Source organism: Lichenostomus cassidix, chromosome Z, assembly GCF_008360975.1.
Source record: "Lichenostomus cassidix isolate B80296 chromosome Z, HeHo_3.0, whole genome shotgun sequence".
NCBI lineage: Eukaryota > Metazoa > Chordata > Aves > Passeriformes > Meliphagidae > Lichenostomus > Lichenostomus cassidix.
In genome coordinates, this window is record NC_139511.1 from 17,098,074 (window position 1) to 17,115,559 (window position 17,486).

Consider the following 17,486-nt stretch of genomic DNA (forward strand, 5'->3'; position numbering starts at 1 on the left):
CCATGAAAGGGTTACAGAACATGTAAAAATCACAACAATGCAGAAAGTCTATGAGCAGAAAGTAATTGTTAGCTGAGAAATTCTTAGGGAAAAGCATTATACACATTTGATGGGTTTTCCCCTTTTATAGCCCCTTTTTATGACACTGATAGAGACCAAATAGAAGTCTAGATAAACCCATCATCTGATCAAGTAAGGCTTTCTTACTAGAAAGGGTTTATTCACTTATTCAAACAACTTTAAACCCACAGCAGATTTGGTGAAATCATAAATATGTATCTGAGGAAACCTCATGAATGAAGTCAATAGGCTTCATTCTTTCTTTCATATGCTAAAACCCATAAGAAGAAAAAACTTTCTGAAAGTGTTCTTAACAGTATAGCCTTCATTTTAATGACATTTTCTTTAAAATTTTCCCCTCCTACAGATCTTGAGGAGGCCTGTAGGAACCTGTATGTTCCAACAATTTGGATCTAATCATTCTCTCTCATTCTGTTTCAAATATCTATTAAGCTTTTCAGTTAATTTGTCAATAGCATGGAAAATAACAACATATGCTTGATCTATATAATTTCTATGTAAAGCATAAACACACATTTGCACAGTAGCATGAGCAGAGACATAACATTTTCATTTCTGTGTCCATGCAGTTAGAAAAATGTCAGATATAATTGCAAAAATCATAAACTGTTGACTGAAAAGCTCCTGATTATTTTAAAATTATTTCTTCTAACTACAGTATAAAAATGACATCTGGTAAACAATGCTAGCAGATACATTCTGTAACATACTGTAATAATAAATCACTGCATTCTATACTCTCCTTTTCTGTACTGAATACAACTTGATTTTCAAGACAATTCAGCATTCTTTCAGTGACAACTCTGATGATAAAGTGCTTGAGAAGCCTGTTAAAAAAGAAATAAGCATATATAAGTACAGCTCTAGTGAGTAATGGCTGGATTGCCAGCCGCTAAGATACCACTAGTGATAAATGTCTGTTAGAAAATGAAACATTTTGGAACAACATAATGATTGCTGACTTACTGTCCAGAGAGGGAAATACCCAATTCTTCTACAAAGACATAATAGTTTTTATAGTGCTTATAATTGCACAGTATTGAAAGGAGGGCTAGAAATTTGTCCCAAGCACACCTTTTAATGAGGTTATACTGAAGGTTATACTGAGGTTATACTTCCTTTGTACTAATATAGCTATAGAAGTTTACAGATTGCTACTCAGAGGCAGTGGAATTTGTAAATGTGTCCATTTTGTTAAGGAATACTAATCACTGATGCTGCTCCGTCACCAAATGCTTCTCTAAACCCTTTCTGTAATTTGCTTCATTAATACTCCATTGCCTATCCAGCTGCTCTGCCCTATTGCAAAGCAGAGAAAAGCTTTTAACACCATCTCTCTTTCCCCAGTGAAACCTGTCTTTAAATATTTTCCCTCAGCTTCTGTGAAGAATCAGTACTGAGCTTATTGCCAACTGCTGTTTTAATAGTTTTTTTCATAAACAGTGAGCTGGGTTGAAAATTTAAAGAATATGTATGCTTGTTTTATGAAACAGGAAGCATTAACCTCTGGAAGCACTATTTTGCAGTTGTACCATATTGAAAAAAACAGCTGTCTCGGTGTATTGGCTCTTTCCTTATTATTCCTCAAAACACAGAAATATGTATGGTGCTGGTATTTTCATTGCCAGAGACATAAATTACTGCATCTTTAATTGAGCCATGTAAAGGCAGTTGTAATTACCTGTAGCATGAGTTGTGTATTCCAACTCCACAAAAGTCCCTACCTATAAAACACCCTAAGTCTCACTCAGTGACATATGGGAATGAATATAACCATGGTTTCTTTTACTAATTTCTTAAAACAAAAGATGTAGCTTCTGCCCCATGTTACCCTGCAAGCTGAAACCTGAATCCAGGAGCAATCTCCATAATTTTGTCAAGTTCAGAGACTGACATTTCACTTCAAAGTCAATTAAGATTTTTAACCAGTCATCTCAGTCATGAGATCTTTCCTCACCTCACTCTTTCTCCACCCTCTCAACCACCAAATTCTCTAGTGTTAAAATGCAAGCTGTCTTTACCTGCTGACTCCCCATCATATTCTTTACTTCACTGAACTGTTTATTAGCTGCTGTTTTGGCTGCGACTTCACCTTTGTTCTGTACAGTCCGTCTTTGGTCTGATCTTGTGTTTAAGAGATCTCACAAGATATGCACACAGTCTTTGATTCAGAAACCTCACAGGTCATAGATTTGCTAGAAAAGGATATTTGTGTGTGTGTGTACACACATAGAGAGTGTGTGTATGTACATAATGTATTAATAAATATGAATGTTGTAAACATTCATGTATGTATTTTACAGAATTTTTCAAGCATTGGATGCACCCTTAATGAGAAGGAAAGGAAAGGAAAGGAAAGGAAAGGAAAGGAAAGGAAAGGAAAGGAAAGGAAAGGAAAGGAAAGGAAAGGAAAGGAAAGGAAAGGAAAGGAAAGGAAAGGAAAGGAAAGGAAAGGAAAGGAAAGGAAAGGAAAGGAAAGAAGGAAAGGAAAGGAAAGGAAAGGAAAGGAAAGGAAAGGAAAGGAAAGGAAAGGAAAGGAAAGGAAAGGAAAGGAAAGGAAAGGAAAGGAAAGGAAAGGAAAGGAAAGGAAAGGAAAGGAAAGGAAAGGAAAGGAAAGGATGTAGACATATGTAGGAGTGGAGAGGAACTAATGCAAACATGGTGGTGGGGTTAAAAGTCAAAATACTTTATATCTTGCAAACTCTTGAAGTAACTAAACATATGTAATTGCTTCATACTAGAATAAAAATTAAAAGTGTTGTTCATATGGAAAGGTTATTCATAAGTGTTAATATCAAGAGAGTACAGTAAAGTAGTCCCAAAATTTGTAAATGTTCAAGTTTTGGTTAATGTTACCAACTTCTAATTACAATGAAAACAATGCAGCTGCTTGTCTCTGAAAGACAAAGGTTTGTGACTATGAAAAGTTATATACACTACAGTACAGCAGTTGTGACAAAACCCCAGTTTCTTTGGAAAAATGCCATTGTAGATTAATTGCAATATATTTCGACTCTGTATGGATTTCTCACAGTTGCCCAATAAACACACTGCTTTCATTCTTTGGAGATTAACAGTTTCTCCTGTGTTCTCAAGCTCCTTCCAGCTTAGTACAGTGTTTCTTTTGATGGATTGGTTTTCCTGAGTCAAACTTAAGAACTCAGAGCATCTTATCACACTTTGACCAGCTCACTTTCTCAGGGGCAAAGAAAAGAGGGAGAAAAAAGCCCATCAAGGCTTGTTCCAGTTGAATCCAAGCTCTCATGGGATTTGTTTTTCTTTTGGCGTCAGATTGGATGTTCAAACCAAGCGGTGTTGTGGGACCACGGGTGAGTGCCCAGTGAACCCTTAACAAGGCTAATCCCACAGCAGCACATTCCAAGCAGCTAATGGGTGCGAGGGCTGTGCTGGCTGTCACATCCTGCGCCGCGGGCAGAGCAGAGCCAGCGCCTTGTGCACAGGCTGGGCGCAAACACTGTTATTAGCAATGAGCGGCACTGGCGCAACGTGGGCAGCACACCTTGCTCCGGGACAGCCTTAAACACCAAGTCTGATGCTCAGGTAAAGAAAAGAGGGAAATGAAATGTTCTTGGTGGGATTTTGCAGAGAGGTTAATAAAGAGAGACTTACGCAGAGAGCTAAGATAGGAATAAACTAAACTCAGGTATGGCGTGTTCTTTCTGAATTCACTCTGGATTTTAAATTGTCTTATTAACCAATACTGAAGGAGTATTTATGAAACGAGAAGGAGAAGATAAGCTTCTTGTTCTACTAGTCTTGAAAATACTTTGCTGTAGTTTTAAAAACTTTTCATTACTTTATTAATTCACATTATAAGTAGGACTTTAATACAGACAGTTTAGTCATGAATATGTTGATTTCCTGAAGTTATACTGTTATGAAGACTTTACAGCAAGCAACATAATTTATTCTATCTCTGAACTTTATAGTTCATTGCAAATTTTGTCTGTTGCAGAAAGATAACTGGCGTGGGGCAGAGAAACCAGATGCTTTCTTTCAAATTTGGAAGTACAAGGAATTATGAGATTAGTAAATCACGTATTTTTTTATCATAACTCTGCCAACTATAATAGCATATTGTTTGAGATCTAAAAGCTGTAAAGAATCTTTTCCTGATTTGAATAAAGTATCTTTTCCTGATGTGAATAAAGGAAATTTTAAACCAGACTATTATTTTTGCAATATTACCTTTGAAGAAGTGTGATGAAAATTCAAATACATATTATTGGGTTTTGGGGTTTTTTTAACGTAGCTGTGTTTCTTTTCCGTTTGCAAAGACAATATGAGAAAGAGTAGGAAAACAAATTTTACATGTCAGTTTCTTGGTTTTTGAAAGCTTGCTTTTATACCTAAAGGAAAGATTTCAGTGAAGTACCTGTTATGGCACCTTTTTGTACTGAATCTTGAGATAAATTTAGCTAGTGACAACCTTTAGAAAAGACACATCAGTTCTGTGTAGTCAGGAAATTCACCAAGGTAAATTGTTTGCAGAAAAGTAGGAAAACTATAATATATTTAATAAAGGATACTTAGAAATTATAATAAATTAAACCTCAAGGTAGTCTCTCTTAGAGTCTCTCTTTTTTAGCTTTCAGAATTTCCATTTAACTATACTGTTTAAACACAATGGACTTTGCCCAACCTTCTATAATATATTAACCTTCTGTTTGCTACCGTGAGAAAAATCAGTCAAATACTGCTTTATTTAATGGTTTTAATAGACTTCTATTTTTTCTGACTGTAAAAGTGATGCTAGGTATCTGCTATTCCAACAAAATGTGAAGTCTAGTAGATTTTTTCAAATAAAAATTCAAGGAGACCAAAGATAATATATTGTTAAATAGCATCAGTAGCCACTAGATCTAGTGAAGAATTACTTTATGTGCAAAAGGCAAAAGAATAAATTCTGTATACTGGGACTGATAAGTAGTAGGTGTAGATAGAAATTCTTGTTATGGTACTTTATAACTTGTGCTAGTGACATTCAGTGACTCCAAGAAATTTCTTCAGTTCACAGTGATTTTCACAAGTTTCAGAAGCAGAGGTTTCTGGTTTTAAGCATGGAAAACAGGATACAGATTGAATTGACAAGAAGGTAACATTAGATAGTGATGTAACATCAGTTAGTAAAAGTAGGTATTACTTGTATAACCTTACTTAGTAAAAGGTGACATAACTTAGTCAGGCAATGTTATATAGGCAATTTCAAAAGTTCTCTTCTCACAGAGGCAAGATGTTTATATTTCCTTTAAATTGTCTAAAGTTCATTTCACATTACTTAATTCTCAGATAATATTCTGTTTATAGTTCTCAGTTTATAGTTCTGTTTATGCTGTGCAGTTCAGTGCTAATTATATATTTTATTAAGCTAATCTGTTTCAAATTAATTTTCAAAGGAAAGTTTCAACTCATCTCCTTATTAAATGAAATCATAGAATTCTATCTGTGTGAATGTTTTAGAGACCTTGCCAGAACTCATATGGAGTGAGGATTTTTTAGATAATTAAAAATATTTCAGAACTCTGAAGGTCTCTTCTTTCTTGTTTTGTGTTTGGTCTTTTTTTTCTTTCCTACCCATCTCTCTATTTAAAAAGATTTCTTGTGTACCTGAAAATTAAGACTATGCTGAGCGAAATTTCTTGCTTTTCTTTGAACATGGGGGGGAAGATCTTGAGTGTTGTGAACAATTGTAGCTTCACTGAACTATTTTGGGGGCTCCCTTCCAGTTATCTGATTCAATGTATTAAAAATTTTTGTGTCTTGGTTTAGAAACAGATCGATCTCTCTCTCTTTTTTTTTTTTTTTTTTTTTTTTTAAATTAAGATGTCCACATAGGAAACCATGGTTTCTGCCTTTGTGTTAAACAACACTTTCGGTGCTTGTGTAAAATATGTTGGGTGGTTTAGTTGGTTTGGTTGTGTAGTTTTGGTTTTTCTTTAATTAGAGCTGGCTTAGGTCTATCACTGACATGGAAACAAAGGTCTTTTTAATGAATAGGTGTATGGTTTTTTCTGCCATGCAGAAAGGTTTAGAATTTGAGTTAATTCTTCTCCAGAGCTTCCTTTCTCTGCAATGAAAATACAGGTGACAGCATCAAGGTTATCTGGCTAGTGAATATGAAAACAACATTAAAAGTTTGGTTTGGGTGCTTAGCTCTAGAAGGGAACTGTAGTTCTAATGGAATGTTTGCTCTCTGCAAAATATGCACTGCTTATCTGAAAAGTCAGTGACATTTTCTCTTACATTTCAAGTTTCTCTACCATTGTATTGTAAGTTGTATATAATATGCAAACAGAGCTTCAAGGCATTTCCTTTCTCTTTTTTAGGCACAGAAATCATGGATAGAAAGAGCATTTTACAAGAGAGAATGTGTTCATATCATACCAAGCACCAAAGACCCCCATAGGTAATTGCATGTTTCTCTTATGAAAAATGAAAGCTTAAAAAAGCTCTCTCTATATATATACATACAATGGATATGGATATAAATATTTTGTAAATATTTACAAATAGCTATTTATTCAAAAGGTGGTTGAATTACATCTGGAGTGATGGATTCCTATCAGAAGTCCTCATTTCCATTTCAAAATTTATTTCATAAAAAAAAAAAAGATAAATCAAGGGTGGATCAGCATCTGTGTTTAATTTCCTTATCTTCTTAGTTCAATGTTCAGTGCATGGAATATTTACCTAAATTGGACACATGACACACAACACTGTTGAAAGAAAATAAATTCATTAAACTAGCAGTTTAAAATACCTGCTAATCAATGCAAAAGCTGATTAGTGGTTCTGATGTTACCTGAAGAAAACAGAAGATGTTCTTTAATTTTATTTTGTACACATTTAGAACCAAGCATAATTTTATTGAAATATAGGAGAGCCCAAAGTAAGCAAGACACAGAAAAAAATGTAATATATGTACTATATTGCTTCCATACATAAAGGCTTCAGGAAAGGAGTCAGCAGAGTTGAAAAGGGGTTGGGTTCTTCTTGTAGTTTGTTTCGCTGCTCAGTTTATACACACACCTGACCTGGGTTTTCTGTTTGCTTAATGCCATAGGTGTTGCTGTGGGCGTCTAACAGGTCAACATATTGGACAGCCTCCAAGCGCCTCGGTCACTCAGAATGAGAAAAATGAGACCAGGCTCACCCGCAATGACATCCAGTCGGAGAAGTGGTCCATCAGCAAGCACACGCAGCTCAGCCCGACCGACGCTTTTGGAACCATTGAGTTCCAAGGAGGAGGCCACTCCAATAAAGCCATGGTAACCATGCTTTTGTCTTAGATAGATAATGCTGATAGCTAAAAGTAAGCGTTCACAAAGAATGAGCAATGTTCTTGCTTGACTTCATGCTAAAGTGTTGCTGAGTTTAAGACCGGAATGTATGTTTTTTATGTATCATGTGCCAAAGAGTGGGTGAACAAAGTTAACTGTGAAAGCTGGAGCGCAGTGTAAGAGGAGCTACCTTTATGATGGCTGGAGACACGTTAATTTGTGCTGTCTTAATTTTATTCCAAAGGCTAATCATCCCTCTTTTTCTGAATTTTTCTGAATAATTTTAGAATTCAACTATGATTTCCCATTGCTGGCTGTGTCTGCATAGCTGACAAATTTTAAAAATACCAAATTCCTTTTAACATTCCTCCAGACATGTTTCGGAAGATGGACCAGTTAGACTTATAGTTCATATTTCAATGAAATATGAGGCCCAAGGAGGTGTCTAACCTAGGAACTAGGAATTCCCTTGAGCAAGAAGTTACTCCTTCCTTGTGGGGTGATACCATGATGTATTGATCTGAAGGCTTTGCTCCACTAACTCGGAGAGACGTTTTCCATCACACACGCTAACAAATGCATGTATTTCTCCTATGTGATATTACTTGAAAGGAAGAATCTCCCTGACTCCATCTAAACTGCATAACCTGGATCTTTGGGAATGACAGAGGAGTATCTGCTAGCACTTCATGGTCAATACACTGCTTTAGCAGTGGGGCCAGAGGCAGAACTCTTGGGCACTCTGGAGAATGACCTACCCAGCAACCCAGTAGTGTCTTCTGTGCACGAATTCTTCCCAAGCAGTGTCTCAAATCTGTCATAAAGGACAGAGATTAGAGACAATGAAAATCTCAGGGACTATGCTAGCAAGAGCAAAAGATTTTCCCCAGATGTGTACAGAGGTGCTGGAGTTGGAATGACTACTTGAGTGGATGGTTCTGTTTGTGCAGATGGATGGCTTCTTTTGATAGAAACTAGAAAGCACTGCTGCACCAAGAAGAAGAAAATTAGGTGATTTCTCTGAGAGTATCACAGGCATCATGTTCAATTGATAACCAATCACCTAAAAATCTGCAAGGCCATTGCCAGAGTCTGATTCAGTAAATAGCATTTGTTTAGTGCAAATAAATTGAAAACTCCCTTAGCACTGAAATGAATCAAACAGTGCTGTTTGTATCATGACAAAAATGTGTACAAAACAAAGCTGAGAAAGATCCAGAGATACAGTAATGAATGTTATTAACATTAATTATAGATACTTTGCATTGAATCAGTGTTTATGAGAAGGGATAATCACCAGAGCTTTTTCAGTGATGTCCTAAAGATTGCTGTAAAGCAATGCCAGCCCTGCCTGGACAAAAGTAGTCTTGGAGAGCCAAGAAATGATGAAGGTTTTAGGGAAGCTGTTGACACAAGTTCTCCAAGAGGATTTCTGATCTTTGCTGGGATTCTGATGTCCTGGAATAGTGCCGGAAGAGACAGGAGATGCTTTAAGATATAAGCTGTGTGCTCAAAGAAAAACAATTGTAGTGAAACTGTGGAGATAAAACTGGAAGTCAGCATAAAGGGAAGAAGAACATTGTCACAAAGGGCAGTCAGGAGTGAAACCATAAGAATTTAGAAAAGGAAAATGAGAAGGGAAAAAAGGACTTTAAGAAATCAAAATAATAAGTTAAAAGTTAGGGATGAATACAGACAATGCATTTATTGCTGGGAAAACTCCCAATTTATTTGGACAGACTACTATCGGGAAGATAATGCACCGGCCATCTATTTGTACTCATTAAACCCCACCTAAAACATGGGAAAAAGCCAAATCATTAATTAAAAAATAAAAAAAAGATAAAATCACCAGAAATTTGATTGTCCCGTTAGGGGGAGAAGTGCTTCAAATAAACAATATCCCTTGAATGGGTGTTGTGCTTGCCTACCACCAGTGAGAAAAATACCTCTCATAAGATCAAAACACAAATGAGGAGGCTTGCACAACCATTTAAAAGGAAACAGATTAAAGAGCTTTGTTATAATTGTTTGCCACAGAAAGCAGCATGGAGATGTCCTTGTGTTTGTATTTCCAGACCCAAACATTCTTTTAGGGCAGACTATAGTCACCTGTCTATCTATCTATCCAGCCTATCTAGTTGTTGCAGTTTTATAAATAGATTAAACTTCTACCTTTGCATTTGCTGGGTACTAGGTCTTTCCCATAATAAATAAAACTTAACAAATCAAAAGCTTTCTGTGGAAGCCAAGAGTTTGCTCAGTCAAACAAACCAACCATCTTTGCCAGCAGAGGAGGGAAAAAGGAGAAATTTTATTGAAAAAATAAGGCTTGAAAAAAGGAACAAGTAGTAGTTGGAAATATTCCTATTCAACTATACTTCTCAAAACCAAACACAGAGACGCTGATCAGCGTGGATAGGGAAAGAAAGATAATGGGGGAAAACATGATAAATTTATTTCTTTCTAAAAATACGTTAGTTATTTTCTCGATCCTAGCTACCAAATAACGCTATAGCATGCAAGCTGGGTTTTGCTGACAATAATGGTAGGTTAATATTGTGCCTATTGGTTAATAAAATAACCTTACAAAGCAGCAGGATTGGCAAACTGACCAAATCAAGGAAAACATCAGGGGAAGAATGTGGCATTAAATTTTTCACCTATTGCCTATTTTATTTCTTGAAATGGATGCCCTCTCAGGAAAATTATTAAGCAAGGGAAACAGAACTGAGTAGTATTTTCTTTGCCTGTGCTAACAGCAAAATTGTTAGATTTTTCTGAATCAGACTGCAAAGAATTAATTAATTGGACTGCAAAGGTAGAGTTTGTTAACAGAAACCATAACCCTAGATTTATAATTGGGAAACCAGGAGTTAATTAATGGAACAGATTAGTGCAAGTAAGACTGACAGATAATTATTTTCTTCATTTGAAGTAAAAGAATTACATTTTAATACAAAATATATGTATGTATAATAAGTATAACTATACTTTTCATGATACAATATTATATCAGTTGCCACAAGACAATAACAATCAGATCTTTTAGGGGGAAATAAAAAATGCACTGAAATTGTAATAGAACATACGGTTTTGGAACAAACCAGCAAAGACGTAGGTTTGCATGTTGTCAGTAGAACTGACTCGGCCATTAATTTCATTTGCAGAGCCACGTGGAACAAAAATTCCCAAACAGCATGACTGTTGCTAATGCCATGGAATTGTTAAAGTATCTTCAGTGCAGCTGCACTGACCTTCTTTAATCAATAATGTGGATAGCTCAGGGTGCAGCAGATGATATAGAAACACATAGCTGAGATTAGGTAACATTGGTTAACAAGATCAGTTGCTAAAAAGGCCTTTCCTTCAATCTTCATGTAACCTCAGATGATCCTCCAAAAAGAATATGGTGTTTAGATCTCTGTCAGTCTCATATTTTCTTTACTAGTGACTCATCTCATTAATATGTAAGAAATGCAATTAACAGTTTTGCTTGTCAGCATTTATTTTGTTTTTGTAGCAGATTTGCAAATTTAACAACTGTAAAAATACGTGAGAGGGATGTGGATATACGTAAATTTTATCAATACCTTTTGCAAATAAAATTTAAAAATACAGGAAAATTAATAAAATAGAATTGGCTTATACAAGTTAGCTCTTTGCAGTTTAAGTAACACGTTCATTTAACTATATAGTAGCATTTCATTAAGTCAGAAAGCAATTATCAAACTAATGTGAGTGATTCCATTCCAATTATGAGCAATATTCTGAAAAAATTTAGGATGTGTTCTGTTTGTCAGTGTACCAGTTAAAACGATCTTACTGTGATGCATTTTGCACTGCACTTGTGACCAAACTAAACCTGTTTTTTTAATATACTCTCTGCCTTCACACACACACACACACACAGAACCTTAATGTTCTGTCATTAATTTGTGGGCCTGGACTGTCTATAAACTTCTTTAAAGGATTGCTCTTCACAGAACGAAAATTTCTTTCATCATGGGTTTTCAGGGTTAAATGGACGATGGCTGTTTGAAAAGCCTTTGGTGAGGTAAATAGATTCCTCCTCATTGGATGCATTTCAATGATACAATTCATATGCATACTAAAATCCTAAAATAAGTTTGCAGCTGCAAAAGAAAGGAAGTTTACTTCAATGTTATCTGCTTAACTTTTCTTGTGGTGCGTGGAAACATGAAAGAACATCAGTAGAATTCCAATGAACATTAACAGTTACTTAAACAGAGCCGCTAATACTCAGATCCTTAAAACTTTATTAAGGATATTTGGGAAACCAGTCACAGAAAAAGGGATTTTTCTTGGTTTAAAATAAACTGAGTTTTATGAAAGCTGTATAAAAAGGATTCCAAAAGTCATCAGGGCTTTTGAGAGGAAAAAAGAGATAATCCTATAACTTGCGTGAAACATGAAAATATGGCAAACATTGTTTCGGTTATAGTAAATTAATTCTCTAAAAATATTTCTGAAATGGAGATAAAGGGGAAATAACACAGCAAAATGTTTATCCAAAGCCCATTTAAATAAATAGGGGTCCTTCCACTGTTTATTTAGTGGAGCTTGGATTAGGCCTTAAGGTGTTAAGAAGTAATAACTTGTACAGAATGAATCTGGTTTCAGTCTAAGTTTTTTTTGTTGAATTCAGTGAAAATTACATCTAACTTTTTTTTCTTTTTAATGAGGATCACACTTTGAGGAAACCAGTCTTTAATTTGAAGACATATCTGTTGTGATAGAAATTTAAGCTACCTAAAAGAAACACAGGAGCAATGTTAGAATGCAGATCACAAATTTTTTTTTCTGAATAGATTTACTTTGAGAAAAAAAGCGAAATTCTGAATCTCTTTATTCACTGAGACTCATATCTGCAATCATTCACCAAGTACTTCATCTGTGCTTAAGTAACAGGGTAGTAATTCTATTCTCAGGATCTTTGACTTTTGCCCTAGGGCACTGGAGGCAAACTTGGAAGGAAGTGAATGCTGTTTGACTGATGGTGAGTGAAGGTGTGTTTTGAGAGAGCACCTGACAAAGAAAGTGAAACAGCAATTGGCAACAAATTCACTCTTGCTGACTACTGCTGAGCTCGTTTAGGGATCAAGTGGGCATTACAGCTCAAGCTTGATGTTTTATCATTTCAGTCTACGTTGATGCCAGTCAGGTCAGTCTGTAGGTTTTGTGATTCAGAACTGTACTGTTGCATCCTGACTTTCACTGCTTCGCTGACACATAAAAACTGAACTCGTGCATCCTATCCCTGTATTTCTTCCATATGGAAAGGGGTAAATCATTTTCCATTTGAATTCATAGTTTCTACAGCTGACAGATACACCAGGCATGGAATTTCATAGTACAAAAGCATAGTGGTTTGGCTTAGATTAAAATTTTATATCTGCCTCCAGAGACTATAGCAATTCAGGAGCAGAAGAAATACTCTTTTAACATTCTAAGCAAAAAACTGATAGGACTAAATATTCTGTTACAAGATTGAAAGACATTAATTTTTCTTATGGACAAAAATGGCCTCAAAGGTGTGATTTATAATTTAATGTAAACTTTGAAAAATCGGAGAGAAGAGTTCTCTTTTAGTTACTATCTAGCATGTTAAGTAATGGCAAAAGAGTAATTTCAAGTATACCAGACTATAAATTGCCTCTGTAAGAGCAAAAATTATTCAAATAGTTATAAAAATTGAATGCTGTGCGCAGAAGAAAAATCATGTTTGTCACCATTGCCAAAAACTTCTCAACCAGTAAATCTTACCTATGTTGATTTAAATTTTAATTTACATGAAGAAAACTTAGAGATTTACTTTTCCTTAAGTTTCCACTTAGTAAAGTAAAATTATCCTAAGTGTGGAGGGGTTTTGCCTGCAGTATAAAGAGCAAGCAGTTGTTTCCAATCAAAGATGTCTATATTTCAAATAAATGCAAGAAAATACTTCTTCCAACTTTCAGCTTCCCTTTGAAAATTTATATTTAATGGAATTCAGAGGTCTTCATGTAAAAGAAGAGTGATACACAGACTTAAGAAGGTAGGGACAGTGAAATCACACATTCTGAGGTATTAAAAAAAATGCTAAAGAATCAAAAAAAACTAAAAAAAGGACAAGTAGTTACTGTCCAGATTAGATAATACTGATGCTATTTGTGCTTTCATCTTAATATCATCCCAGATGATGCAATGGCATGTGTTCAACATACTTGTAATGGTCATTGCAAGTATGAATTCACCTTGATTATCTTCTTAATACTCACAGTCTGTTTTCACCAAAATACGGAGTAAGGTCCCAGTGATTCCAAATGAAAGGCTGCATAGTTTGACCAACAGAGTTTTCATGTAGGCCCCATGAAGGATGTTGTCTATGAATCCTCCAGGTGCTGTCTACAACCTCAGATCTCCATAAAGACAGAAAAAAGGGAGTAAGGATCATTCTTCCCACATTCCCTCTGGTGTGTTAAAACTTCAACAACGCTCAAATCCTGATTTAAAAACTGCTAACATCTCAGTCTTGTCAGTGGGATCAGGTGCCATACAAGATTTTATCCCACGCTGGAAATTGACTGAGTAGCTACTGAGAAAGCAGTTCACCTATGTTAATCAGCTTGACTGACCATGTGTACTGCATTTGCTGTGTCCATCAGCTGTTGCATATTTGCTATGATGCTGCAGAGAACTTTCCTGAGGCTCTGGGGTGAATGTGCATTCCCAAGTTCTTGCTCACCTTTCAGTTTGGCTGTGCCCTCCCCAGCTAATTGTGCACACAGAATGGATGTTCACTGTGCAACAATCCATTCTTGCAAAAAATCCTCTCTGTTAGCAGTTTACCATGGAAAATGGCAAGTCATTATTTCTTATTCAACTAGAAAGGAATCCACTTTATTACCATACAATATAATGAAAAAGAACAAACTTTTGGCAAGAAGTACTGATTAGACATGTCAAAAAGGGAAAAAATTATTACATAATATGTATGGATATTATACTACCTGGCATGTTACAATAAACAAGTTAGGACTACGTATTCCTCAGGCTGAAAGCAAAGGTATATACCTGATGTCTGTGCTGACAGCCCATCAAGAGAAAGACTGCTGAAGTAGCTCTACAGGCATTGATTCAATCACAAGTTTGATAGATGAGTGCTTTCTGCAACCCATTTTACTTTATTAAGAGGGTCCTTCCAGATCTTATTTTTCCTATTTCTGCTTTATAGCTATAAATCAAAAAAGTATCACTTGCCCTCTCACAGGCTTTGTGAAACAGCAACAGAAGGAGCAGGGGAAAAGCTTGTAAGAGAGACAGGTGTATGTGCGGCAGGGCAGTGCTGTGGAAATTTTGAAGACAGTTGTTATCTTTGAGCACACACAGATGGGCATGATCTCCCCTGGCACAAATTGCTGCACGTGTAGCACAGAACAGCCAACAACTGGAAATGGATGAATTTGCTTCACAGCATTTTTAGGATCTAGTGTCTTGTTAGGCGCTCTGTCAGTCGTAGTTAGCATTCTTTCATCTGAAAAGTACCTGTTTAGTAGTCTTGCTCAGTTTAAAGTTATGTGTGCTTGAATAACTAAGCTTGTTTCTGTCATTTCTTGTCTTTTGAGAGTTTGATTAATTTGAAAATGAGGTACAAGTGAATACACAGCTGTGACTCTGACTACTTCGGCCATCTTTGGCAGACCACTTACATTTTTTGTCCATTTTTTGCCTTACAAATTATAGACATTAATCTTTCAAGCATTGCTAAGCATTTTGAAACAAATAATGTCCTAATTTCATAAATAAAGATAATTATCTGCTTGTGAATTGCAAGTGTTCCATTATTCCTAGTTTCTTAACTAGGAAATTAATCATCAAGTTAGCAATTAGTTACTGTTTTCATCATAAAGGTTGCCTTTTTTCAGTTATCTGTTGGTCACAGATCACATGCATTAGAAACCAGTGAGTGTAACCAATCTTTTTTTCTCTACTCTTCTGTTGCCCTTGTTTCTGCAGTATGTGCGTGTGTCTTTTGACACAAAGCCTGACCTTCTTCTACATCTAATGACCAAAGAGTGGCAACTTGAGCTCCCCAAACTTCTCATCTCTGTGCATGGGGGCCTTCAGAATTTTGAACTTCAGCCAAAACTCAAACAAGTCTTTGGAAAAGGCCTTATTAAGGCTGCTATGACAACTGGAGCATGGATATTCACTGGAGGAGTAAACACAGGTAAGAGCAACACTGAAATAAAATCACAATGGCATCTAAGAAACTTCATTACAAAAAAAAAAAAAAAAAAAGGTAGGGATGATGAGGTTAGATAGCCATTCTGTGTTTTATTTTAATAGTAATCTCTGTACTATGTGAAAACAAGAACATGCCAAGTTCATACCAACCTGACAGCTGGTATAAAACAGAATAAAAGTTTGCCAAAGTATGAAAAGCACACTGTGGAGCTGAAAATAAAGTCTCCTGTGAGGCAATTGTATTTGTATGTCACCAATGAAGGCTATGTAAGATCAACTGTAAGCTTCAGGGAAGGACTACTTATCAAAGTCAAACTCCTATTACACAAAACTGAAACCACTTTCATCCAGAAAGGACCTTTGTTTTATTTAATCAGATGACCCAAAGTATTTAAGGAAAAAAGTTCCGGTTTTCGGATGTGTCGAGAAACTTTTTCATTCCTTGTAAAGTGCTTGACCTAATCTTTTTGCTGCTGCATTGTCAGCAAGAGTGATATCTACCATTTCTAGTGACATCTGTAATACACCAAACATGTGTCCTGGTGATCCAGGATAGCAGCTGGCCCAGCTCTGCTGGTAGACAGCATTTACACTTTGGGAATAAGTTGCAGAACATAGGTCCCCAGACAAAAAATTTTGGCACTGACATCTCGGTCACTCTCCCTGAAGGAGGCAGAAAGGAGGAGAGATTCAGGGGAAAGTCAAAAAAGTTCTGCTAGAGAGAATTGCAAAACATTTTGAGCTATGATAGGAACTTGTAAATTGTCATTTTCATTTGCTGCAATTGCAAAGCCATAATTTTTTACTTTAGTAAGACTGTGTCTTCTTACTGTCTCTGGAAAACAATGTAATCATTCTATCGTGTGCTAATTTTACTGCATTGTGGATCAACTCCTACATGTTTGAATATAAATGCTCAATATGTGCCTTGGACATAGTTTGTAGAGCACATGAAATTTAAAGCAATACTCAGTTTTATCACAGCAGCAACACAAGTAGCATAGAATATGATGAGTTGAGAGTGACCCATAAGGATCAAAGAGTCCAGCTCCTGGCCCTGCACAGGACAGCCCCAGGAATCACACCATGGATCTGAAACTGTTGTCCAAAAACTTCTTGAACTCTGGCAGGCTTGGTATCTGAAGAAAGCAAAGAAGAGGCATAGCTTTTGGAGTGTTAGATAAATAGACAGACTTACAAAAATGTAATATGACCCACATCTCTTCAGAATGAGGAATAAAATCACGTTAATATTCATCTGTGCACTGTGGAGGTGATAATATTAGTTGTCAGATACTCCTGTCATGATGATGGCAAAGGCAGATGTAAATTTTATGTTAAAAGTACATTAGAAAAATGTACATGTTGTATACTTAATTCAGAGGATTACCAGAGGAACCGCAGAAGTCAGACTGCAGAAATTTTGTTTAAAAGAAAGACAGACTATAACACTTGGCAAATGCACAACTGCTTCCTACCATTTTTCAAATCATCATAGTTGCCAATGCCAAAACAATACAAATGAACCAGAAAAGTAATCATAAATACTGTTGAAAAATATTGTTTTGCCTGTAATCAGAAACTACCTAGACAAAACAATGCAGTTCAAGTAGCTCTCTGCTGTTTTAGAAACATATAATTCCAGGAGCAGTTTTGCAATAACAGTTGTTATCTTTAATTTCTGGAGCAAAGCAATTGTTTGCTCCCTGACTAGGTTTTCAAATTGTATAGCTCAAAATTATTTATGAAATCATAAAAATTGAGAATTTCTTAGTATGGTCTCTTTTGTTGAAGATGAATTTTAAATTGTGTTTCTCTTAATGAAAATTATAATTGAAGAATCCTGAAAAACTG

At 35.8% G+C, this 17,486-nt stretch overlaps 1 protein-coding gene across 3 annotated transcripts in view; it reads left to right on the plus strand.

The window, feature by feature from the left end:
• The window catches only part of TRPM3 (transient receptor potential cation channel subfamily M member 3), a 263,950-nt gene that overhangs the window by 124,145 nt on the left and 122,319 nt on the right, over nucleotides 1-17,486 (plus strand). For all 3 annotated transcript variants that reach the window (XM_085043571.1, XM_085043568.1, XM_085043569.1), the window contains exons 2-4: nucleotides 6,429-6,508; nucleotides 7,166-7,370; nucleotides 15,402-15,615. In XM_085043571.1, the coding sequence (XP_084899697.1) occupies nucleotides 6,429-6,508; nucleotides 7,166-7,370; nucleotides 15,402-15,615 (499 nt within the window). The remainder of the gene's footprint in view (nucleotides 1-6,428; nucleotides 6,509-7,165; nucleotides 7,371-15,401; nucleotides 15,616-17,486) is intronic.